The sequence below is a fragment of the Myxocyprinus asiaticus genome, chromosome 4 (genome assembly GCF_019703515.2).
Source record: "Myxocyprinus asiaticus isolate MX2 ecotype Aquarium Trade chromosome 4, UBuf_Myxa_2, whole genome shotgun sequence".
Lineage (NCBI taxonomy): Eukaryota > Metazoa > Chordata > Actinopteri > Cypriniformes > Catostomidae > Myxocyprinus > Myxocyprinus asiaticus.
The window spans coordinates 33,800,158-33,811,470 of NC_059347.1; the positions used below are offsets into that span (position 1 = coordinate 33,800,158).

Below are 11,313 nucleotides of genomic sequence, written 5' to 3' on the forward strand. Positions count from 1 at the left end.
TCCCACCCCCCAATGCTCCTTTTGAGGAAAATGCCTTAAGAATTATTATATTAAAATCTAAAAGTGCCTAAAGGTTTTTGTAATGGATAGGGGTAGGCTTAGAGCATCCGGTAGTATTGTTGCTCAATATATTAGCTCAATATAAAACAATAGAAGGCAATGATATAAAAACAAGATAGTAACAAGATTGTGTGGGTGGGTGTTTCTGGTTTTGTCTACATCGTGGGGATCAGCCAACAGCCCCTACAAGGAAAACGGCTAAAGAAACATACTATATGTCTCATTGAACATGTAAAAAATATGCAAGAGTTAGATTTAGGGGTAGGGGATTAAAAAATCATTAGCTCAGTACAAAAACAATGGAAAGGCCCCACTGTGATAGAGAAACAAGCATGTGTGTGTATGTGTGTTTAAGAGGTTTGGATGAGAGTCTTTCAGCAGAGATCGGTGGGTTTATCTTGTGTCTGTTTCCACAAACCATCACTTAGCAAACAGCTAAGCACTATTAAACTCTTCCTCAGACTGTGTGTGTAAATAATCATTGAGTGAGTGTGTGGTGTTATACTCTCAGTAAACAATTCACTGCACTTGGTTAAATGGAGAGCTGCATTCCACTGAGATTCACACCAGGTGTATTGTTAACAGAGAGGGACCGAGAATAATCTTATCTCGGAAGATCAACATTATTAGTCAGAGATAGAAACTTCGCATTACACTGACCATGAAATAAGAAACACAGCTGCAGTCTGACTCTGAATGTTCTTCTCTTTCATCCCTGACAGCCCCAGAATTTCCAGGAAAACAACTGATTCCAGGATGGTTTAACAAGCCCACTCATTCAAACCCACTGAATATCAAAACCCTCTCACAACGCTTTCTACACAGTCTATAGCTTCCCATGGCTGATCAAGTTCTTGTGATCAAAATCTTCAAGAAGCTGTGACTCTGATAAGGTATTATAATAGAAATATCACTGTAATATTTTAACAATATAATTCACCATTCATTTGAACAGTAACTAAATGTAGTTTATACAGTGTTTCATTTCAACAAAGACCTCTCAGTTAACAACAAACAAACCCCTCAGAGGCTCAAGTCTGTTCTGTAAAGAGCCCAGAAGTCTGTGTGTGCCTTTTTCTTTTCATTACAATGGCAAGATAAAAATCAGGCAAATCGAAGGACAAAGGGAACTGCAGAACAGGTTACCCCTCTGTCTCTTTCTACTGTAGCTGCTGTTGAATGGTTACAATCTGGGTTTTTAATCTCTCTATAGCACTGATATCCTGAAAATGTCTTTGATGTGAAAGAATGTTGATGAAAGATCAGAGAACTTGTGCTCACATTCACATACACACACAGAGAGAACCGCTATAAAATGGTGATTTGGATGTTTAACAGATTGAGCGATCATAAATCCTCTTGAACTGCTTTCGACTGACTGTAAGCAAAGCTGCATGATCCAGATCTTCAATGATTGTGTCAATAAAACATTTGCAGTCAGATATTAAATCATAGATGAGTTAGATGAAGAATTACAAATCAGTCCCTCTCATTAAACAGCTTTAATAAAATAAATACAAATTTTCTATTTTACATAAAATGTACAATGTACAAGTTTTCCCTGGGTGAAAGACGAGGCCTTAAACTGTCTTTTCATGAATACAAAAAACTAAGCTGACCAACTTCACAAAAAGATGGGATACATTACTATAAAAATAGTATCATCAATCTTTCATAATCAGTCCTGAGTGCAGAGCACTTTTGAGGCTAACCAAACTAAACATTTTGATGTCCATCCCTCGCAGCAGTATACCCATGACATTATCCACACGAGAATCATATGGTTGTATTTGACCATTAGATGTAACGTGAAATGTGAGACTTTATCAGCAAGTAAATAACAGTTTTACCCTTCCCCCAGTCTCTTTGCTGCGATCGGCTAGGACTTATCAATCTGGTTTTCTGTGGGGTGCCTTTGTGGCCTCACCACAGGGTTCTTTATTTTACAGCCATTCATTAACTCTCTTTCAATGGGAAACTCTTTACCATCCCTTATTCCTTCACTCCAGCTCTTCTTTCTTTACTCTCATGCCATCCTTACAGCACTTAGAGAGGATCATCCACTAACTTACGGCTCAAAAAAAGATCATACAAATTTGAGAGACCAGCACTGCACCAACTCTCTTTCTCCCTCTCTGTGATCTCCAAAGCTTTTAGATGGAGATAATGCATATGGTGGTTTGTCACTTGCAGACGTATCTCTCAACCCTGCGGTGGCAGGTTTTGCAGGAGACGTAACAGCACCAGTGATATTTACACTGACAGCGTTCCACCAGCACCTCTGTATAGGCATTATAGCCCCGCCCACAGCACATGAGCCCACAGCTCTCACTGTCTGTCGCAGTTTTATTACACTGCCTGCAGAGAGAAAGAGAAACAGAGATGGTCAGGACTATTCACACAGAACAATCTGAACATAATTTAATCAGCAGCATTTGTGTTAGAGCATGTGTGAATGCTTATATGACTGCAAGTATTTGTGCGATAATGTTTAACTAACTCTATTCATGTGTCTCTCTTTTCTTTTCTTTGAGAAAGGATTGTTCTCTCCCTTACAAACCAAAGCCAGAGCAACTCATCATTAATCAATAATCCCGACTGAGGTTCTCACCTGTCTGTGGTTCCAAATGACCCCTGATTGGTGTTTTGTGAGCAGTAATCAGGTGAGCTGACCAGGTAGACGAGTTCATTCTCTCCGATGGGTCTCACCTCCATCTCCCGCGGGACCAGCTGTCGGTGGGTGCCTACCTGGCGTGGAATGACTTTGGTGGCTGAGAGGTATTTCGATTTGAGGTCAGCAGAGATGGTGTTGATGTCCTGAAGGCCCTTCCAACAGGTTTTCACAGAGCAGGACCCAGAAACACCATGACATTTGCATTTCATCTCTAGAGCATCCATAAGCACCTACACAAAAACAACATCAGCAAACACACACATTAATGAAATACTGATAAACAACAGAAGTCACATATAAAAATCGTTTGAAAATTCAGGATTACACATTTTCTACGTTGCAGTTTGCCTTCACATGTATAAAATGTGAGTGAAAAAGCCGATTTGGAGCTTTGAAAGGGTTTCTACACTTTTTGACAATTAATTTTGTATAGTTTTTGCACGACATTCACAGCCATTTGCAACTACTGGATGAAGATTTTTTTCTTTTTTTTTTTTACTCTGATTCAGAACAATTTGCTAATTAATCACTAAGATTGTAGAATGTAGAAATGTTGCCTATTGAGTCCACCCCAAGTTTCCCCCAATGGGGACAATAAAGTACATTCCATTCCAGACCAATTTGTAAAGGGGTAAGACCAATATATAAAAAAACTGACTCAAGAGAATGATTTGCTCACAAATAGGACATCACTATGGCTACGCAAGCAAGTTCAGTTACTCCACACAAACACAAGATTTTATTAATCCCCGTGACTTTGGCCAATCATCAATTCCCTGCAATTTCCAGGTATTCCATGACCGTGGGAACCCTGCTTTTGAGTAGGAAATTCTGTGAGGTGAAAGGTCAGAGAGAGTGTGGTATACAAAATGAGGTTACCTGTCTTCCCACTGCATTGTTGTGAAGCTGCATGAGTCTAAAGGCCTGTGGCCCGGAGCGGCGGTTCCTCATGGGTGCGTCTGAGAAAGCGGAGCCCATCTGAAGGCCATAACGGACATTATCTCCACAGCCACCCCAACGGAAATCTGGGGCCGCCTGCTCTGACGGCGCTGGCGCACAGGAACAGCTGGGGAGTTCTCCAGATGCACAGGCACGTGCGATGGCATGACTGACCACTGCGGCAGCCAGAGAGAACACAAATGCTGCCTCACGCGTCCCTACACAGAAACACCACTGTTAGAACACTATGGAACCATTGTTGGCAACCCACGCTTATGCCATTCTGAAATAATGTCCAATGTTTATACGTTCTACATCTACAATATGCAAAAGCAGAACTATACTATCCGAACATGACCATCCTTTCAACATGTTGAACCAACGACAATACATTTACAAAGGCTGTCCTAATATATTTATTCACCTTTTGCCAGGTCAGGAGTAAAGTGAGGCGCGCTCTCGATGGAGGAGCAGTTCCAACGCATGTCGCTGAAGGTGCCCTGGCACGCGCTCTTGGTGAGTTTGGCCGCGTGCACGATGCTGTGCATGAGCTCGAGGTTCCGTTTGCAGAGCTGCAGCTGATCTGGCACGAGACCGTCCAGGAGTTTACAGTGATGCGTTTGGTTCCATCCGACCGAGCTCCCGTTTACCGTTAAACCGCTATAAATCAAACACGGAGTTCATTATGGAAGCAATCACACCATATTGCCGCGTCTAAAACATACATTTAACTTTACTGTCTTGGTTAACACCTTTACTTAGACTTGTTGACGTGACCTGTTTTTAGTAGGTAACTTGAAAAAAGTCGAGCACTGAGAGTCTGAGACGGAAAGGGGTATAACTCTCAGAGTTGAGTGTTTTAAACATGTTAAAATCAAGTTGGTTGTCGCAAGGAAATATAAGACGTTTTTCTAAAATAGGTTGAATAAATTATAAATTAACTCAAATAATTATATAAATAAATAAACATACAGAGTCTAAGGTAAAATAGCGATCAGATATGATAAGTCCCATATAAAGTGCCATTAATTAGTAAAGATATACTTACAGCCATGATATTCCTTCGCATGGACACATCACTCTCAAAGATACCACGAAAAACAAAAGAAAGCTGCTGTATTCTGTCATATCGCTCTTCCGCTGTTTAATAATCCTGGCGAAGTCCAGTTTTATGTCTCTCACTAGTCAAGGTACACACAGAACTGTTAAATGACCTCACTGAGATAAGTGTGAGTCAAGTAAACCTCTCTCTCTCTCTTTCATTGCTCAGCTATGGGGCTCGACCCGCCCTTCTAAGTGTGGGCGGTCACGAGATTCAAGAAGCGCGCGGAGCAATTACGATATGATAGTGAGCTTGAAAATGAACATAATGTCTAGTCATGTCAGTTATCATAAACAGCGTATTTTAAATCCTGTGGTGGAATTACATACTACTCAAAGAAGTACCAAGCTGACCAACTTGAATTGAGAAATGTGGGCTATCTTGCTGATAAAATGTAGTGTTTACCTTGTTTTTTTCTTCTATAAACTCTCAAGAGAGACTTTATGGTTTGTTTGTTGTTAACTTTCTTTCCGCATAACTGTGTAAACTGTTTTTTTTTTAAACATGTTTGTAGAGGCAATAAGGGAAAGAAAAGCCTGTGGCAAGCTCAGCTTTGCAGGGTGTGCGCTTTCCCAAAGGAAACAATTAGGTTTGAGACTTTTTGAAGATTTCTGTCCAAACGGGATCAACAACCCGTTCATTTACATTAAAATAGGGTTGATTCGGCTTTTCCCCGGAGATAAGCCGGATTTCTCGTTCCTCAAGCCTTACAAGCGCACACATTTTAAAACAGCAGTAGGTCTTCGCTGCAACAGAGCACAGCAGCACGAGAGCATGAAATTTAAATGGCATATCATTATATTGTAAACGGATTTATCGACACCACCCTGCTTGATTTGCCTCTAATATGCAACATTTCCATGTATTAAAACACACACACACACACACACACACACACACACATATATGTTGGTGCAGCTATCATTATGAGGACTCTCCATAGACATAAGTATTTTTATACTGCACAAACTATAGATTCTATCCCCTAACACTAAACCTTACAAAACACACACACACACACACACACACACACACACACACACACACACACACACACACACACACATTTCATAATATATGTAAGGCTGCGTTCTTTCGTTCCAAACACGCAGCGGCTCGTTGGTCTAGGGGTATGATTCTCGCTTAGGGTGCGAGAGGTCCCGGGTTCAAATCCCGGACGAGCCCTGATTTTTTTTTTTTTCTTAAACTTAAATCTCATTTGATTTATTGCTAATATAAAGGTCATACACTAAAACTACACCGCTCTGTAAAACTATACTATTAAAACAAATATATATATATATATATATTAGTCAACCTTGCTTATTGAGCTGAGGGCTACCTGACGCACATGTAAATAGTGGCGTAGAGACTGTCCTGCGGGTGCTAATCGCTCTAGTCTGATCATCACGTAGGTGTGAATATTCACGTGTTCTAGAACAGCCATACCCAATCTGAGACAGTCAGAAATAACATAACCCTCACCTTTGTTCTCATTCACTCCACGCAAAGGCGATAACAGCTTCTCTTCCATTCGACTCAGTTTTGCATACAGTCTGCTGGAAAGTGTCGGGACAAGCCGGCATCAAGAAGCGATTGGTTATTGATCTACCAATGGGCCATCAGTGGCCGAAACTCCAAACTAGAATTGTAATTGATGTGCATGCGCGAGTCGAGTGCATGAATTAGTCGGGATTAAGATCAAACAAACCTGTTCTCTTTTCTTTAATGGAACCTGAATAATAAAATGCCCCACGGAGCTCCTAATCCGATCAACAAATCCTGCCATAATCGGAGGCGTAATCGACAGGCTTTATGAGCTTTGTGTCCTGTAAAGAAGCGACGTTACTGTACATCAATCAATAAAAGGCGAAATAGAGACTCAAGCATGTAATAATGATGGTTTGATATAATCAGAATTGTTCATCATTGTGAAATGATTACGGACACGTTCAATTGAATGTGACCTTCAGCTGACCCACTGAGATACACTGAGACCCAAAATCTCTGTATGGATACACATTAAAATAGAGCACATCACCAAACACAGGCAAGCAATATTAATAAAAACTTAAAGGGATAGTTCACTCAAAATCTAGAATTCTCTAGTCATTTACTCACCCTCGTGCCATCCCAGATGTGTATGACTTTCTTTCTTCTGCAGAACATAAATTAAATTTTTTAGAAGACTATTTCAGCGGGGGGCCTTGGTAGCTCAGCAAGTAAAGACATTGACTACCACACCTGGAGTCACAAGTTCAAATCCAGGGTGTGCTGAGTGACTCCAGTCAGGCTTCCTAAGCAACCAATTGGCCCAGTTGCTAGGGTGGGAGAGTCACATTGGGTTAACCTCCTCATGGTCACCATAATGTGGTTTTCACTCTTGGTGGGGTACATGGTGAGTTGTGCATGGGTGCCGCAGAGAATAGCATTAAGCCTCCACACATGCTAGGTCTCCACAGTAACACACTCAACAAGCCACAAGATAAGATGCACAGATTGATGGTCTCAGACATGGAGGCAACTGAGATTCATCCTCCACCACCCAGATTGAGGTCACTACACCACCACAAGGACTCAGAGCACATTCCAAATTGGGGGGCGAGAGAAAAAAAAAAAGAGTATCTCAGCTCTGTTGGTCCATACAATACAAGTGAATGGGTACCAAAAATCTGAAGCTCAAAAAAGCACTTGAAGGCAGCATAAAAGTAATCCATACAACTCCAGTGGTTAAATCTTTATCTACAAAAGCAATATGATAGGTGTGGGTGTGAAACAGATCAATATTTAAGTCCTTTTTTTCTTTAAAAACTTGCCAAAAAACTAATTCATGCATTCAAGATCTCAAGACTAGATTAATGTAATGCATTACTGGGAGGACATCCAGCACGTTCAATAAATAAACTTCAATTGGTTCAAAAAACAGCTGCCAGAGTGCTGACTACAACCAAGAAATATGATCATATATTAGCCCCATTTCATCATCGTTACATTGGCTACCTGATAAGTTTCAAATTCATTTTAAAATTCTGTTAACTACATACAAAGCTTTGAATGGTCTAGCTCCGCAGTACTTAAGTGACCTTCTGCCACGCTATATGTCATTTACCTCTGCCGGAACCAGAAACATCTATCATGATCTATAACTCTGCATAAAACTGAATGGCATCTACACTAATATTCTATTTGTTTCCATGTCTTACCAGAGCCAGCCAGATCAAGCTTTGTTCCTGCTTGGTGTCGGACTCCACTGCTATGTGACTAAACGCAGCCGGTGCCAGCCAGACATCACTTCAGTCTTTTGACTTCAGAGGATGAACTGATGCCAACTCCAACTGTAAGACATGGGATACTTCATATACCACTGCCTGAACCTTGGACTTATGATAGACCTCACCGAAATGACCTGCCGGTTGAACTGCGATGCACCTCACTGATCGCTACCTGCATCACCTCGGTCTAATGATGGACTACACTCTTATAATGGAATACGTAGACTATCATTTAATTGCCAACAAAAGCCTTCATCAGCCAACTAACAAAGGACAATGCATCTATGTGAACTTCTGCAGTTAATCCAGGATGGACTTCAAAGACATTAGTCATTAATTTTACAGTTCATAAAATTATTATTATTTTGAAAACACTAGACCTTAATGCTTAATTTACAAATGTTAAACCATGACTTGCACTGCACACATATAACTAATACTGGCATTATATTCATGATGTTAGTCAGAGGGGAACTGGCCCCCACAGTGAGCCTGGTTTCTCCCAAGGTTATTTTTCCTCCATTAACCAATATCTTATGGAGTTTTGTGTTCCTTGCCACAGTCGCCTTCAGCTTGCTCACTGGGGTTCTAAATACAATTATGAATAAATTTTTATACACAATTTACAATCATATTTAATCAAACTAGAGAACACAGTCCCATCACCATCAATGGAACACTGGTGGAGAGAGTCAGCAGCTTCGGTGTTCACATCACTGAGGAACTCACATGGTCCGTCCACACTGAGGCCGTTGTGAAGAAGGCTCATCAGCACCTCTTCTTCCTGAGACAGCTGAGGAAGTTTGGAATGAACCGCCACATCCTAACATGGTTCTACACCAGCACTGTTGAGAGCATACTGACTGGCTGCATCACTGCCTGGTACGGCAATAGCACCGCCCACAACCGCAAAGCCCTGCAAAGGGTGGTGCGAACTGCCAGACACATCATCGGAGGTGAGCTTCCCTCCCTCCAGGACATATATACCAGGCGATGTGTGAAAAAAGCTTGGAGGATCATCAGAGACTCCAGCCACCCGAGCCATGGGCTGTTCTCACTGCTACCATCAGGCAGGCGGAATCGCAGCATCAGGACCCGCACCAGCCGACTTCATGATAGCTTCTTCCCCAAACAATCAGACTTTTGAACTCTTGATCTATCATGATCAATATACATCAGCACTGCACTTTATTACTCTTATATCTCACACTGGACTGTCATAAATTATATTCTCTCTTAACAACACACTGGCAACTGACTATCAACCGACAGCCTGAATGTCAATACAGTACAATACAACCTACTGTACATTTTATATATACTATATATACTATTTTTTTATTGTATAATGTGTATTCTATATTGTGTGTATTGTATACTGTACAATATTCTATATTGTGTGTATTGTATACTGTTTATTATTATTATTAAATTGTGATGTGTAAATCTGTTTATTGTAAACTGGTATATGTCTCATCTATGTGCCATCAATGTCATGACTGCTATGTTGCTCGGAACTGCACTCAAGACATTCACCCACTATTGCACTTGTGTATATGGTTGTGTGACAATAAAAGTGAAGTGAAGTGAAACTACACAATGATCACTCAAAGACTTTATAGATATTACAGTTTCATTTTTTTGTTAATGCATGATTTCCTGTAAAGCTGCTTTGAAATTATGTGTGTTGTGAAAAGCGCTATACATATAAAAATGCATTGGCTTAAATTCTCCTTTCTGCCCAGTAGGGGACGATATGCACGAATAATGCGAATCGCTAAAATAACAAGAAGAATCTGAAAGTAAAACTGAAAGTGGAGATTGATAGTAAAAAAGGACTTATATATTGATCTGCTTCTCACCCACACTTATCAAATCACTTCAGAAGAGACTGATTAAACCACTGGAGTTGTATGGATTACTTTTATGATGGCTTTATGTGGTTTTTGGAGCTTCAAAATTGTGTTACCAATTCACTTGTAATGTATGGACCTACAGAGCTGAAATATTCCCCTAAAAATCTTCATTTGTGTTCTGCAGAATGAAGAAAGTCAAACATATATGACAGAATTTCCATTTTTGGGTGAACTATCCCTTAAGCTATAAAATCACCACATTTACAAAATTTGCAAGACACAATTTCACATCTAGTGCATCATTTTCCTTCCAATTTCAAAGTTAATTTCATGAAGTATATGAGATAATGGAAAATCACTTTGCGCAGTAATGAGGGACCATTTTAATTTACAAATTGTAATATAGAAGATTATGGTGTAAATACACTTTGGAGGTTCAAGAGGTGTTCAGACAGAGAATGCTTGATTCAGTGGGCAGAGAAAATATGGCCTGGTCAGCCATGCCACAGCAAGGACTCTTATTCTTGGTCGTCAAAACACTGGACTGCAACAAACACCAACAAATCATAGGTGACATAAAAATAAATAAATAAAAAACAGGCTTCAAACAGCCAAGACATGCAAAGAATATGCAACTAATAATTACAGGTCCATCAGGTTCCAGGTTTTTTGGTCCTGAGAAATTTGATGTTAGCTGTGAGATTTTAAAAATCAATTTGGATAAAAAAGTATAATTGAAACAAAGCCGACTGCCTATGCTTACATCTCATCATAAATGTCGAGTTCAGAGCAAACCAGAAACATGCTTCTGGAGAGCGCAGAGTAAGCAATAGACAGTGAAAGTAGTTCCATGTGCAGAATGAAGTAAGAAGTCTCACCTAAAAATCACTCGAATATTCGAAAACAAATCTTCTAATCTGTAACTCAATTCAACTGTTTGAAACAGTCAGAGGGCTTGTGAGGGCTGGCTCTTTGCTCTGTATTTCTTGCTCTTTGACTTAATTGTCCTGAGATTAAAGACAAAAGCTTTGCACAGAGAGTGTATCTTGTCTTTTGCATTTGTGTGTGCAGAATGTTGCCTGCAAGACAGAGTAATGTGGAAACGGAGGTGATGAAGTCTTCATGTTTTTGAAAGGACATTCAGAGGTGTTATTAGCCATTACGCCACCATGCAGACCACTTAACACTGAATACACACACAGTGTCTACAATGAACTTCTGGTACTGACATAAATGAAGCTGACATATATTTTGCTTTCAGAGTTTTAGTGTTTGGTTTAACTGATTTGTTTGCTTCACTGAGGTTGAATAGACTTTAATTACACACAGTCTCTAGCTCTGATGAACAGCAGACCTTTTGGCTGAATTGTCTCTGCATATTAGAAACATGCAAGCAGATAATCATGATCA

General features: G+C 40.2%; 1 protein-coding gene and 1 non-coding gene across 2 annotated transcripts; one reads left to right on the forward strand and one right to left on the reverse strand.

The window, feature by feature from the left end:
• Nucleotides 1-1,561: 1,561 nt before the first annotated feature.
• LOC127439663 (protein Wnt-11-like) lies at nucleotides 1,562-4,852 on the reverse strand. Its single transcript, XM_051695905.1, has 5 exons — nucleotides 4,722-4,852; nucleotides 4,098-4,333; nucleotides 3,614-3,891; nucleotides 2,672-2,964; nucleotides 1,562-2,418 (listed from the first exon to the last, which is right to left on the reverse strand). Exons 1-5 carry the CDS (start codon nucleotides 4,799-4,801, stop codon nucleotides 2,244-2,246), a joined length of 1,062 nt encoding a protein of 353 aa, XP_051551865.1. The 5' UTR covers nucleotides 4,802-4,852; the 3' UTR covers nucleotides 1,562-2,243.
• Nucleotides 4,853-5,888: 1,036 nt separating this feature from the next.
• trnap-agg (transfer RNA proline (anticodon AGG)) lies at nucleotides 5,889-5,960 on the forward strand. Its single transcript has one exon. It is a non-coding gene; the product is annotated as a tRNA-Pro (tRNA).
• The last annotated feature ends 5,353 nt before the right edge of the window (nucleotides 5,961-11,313 follow it).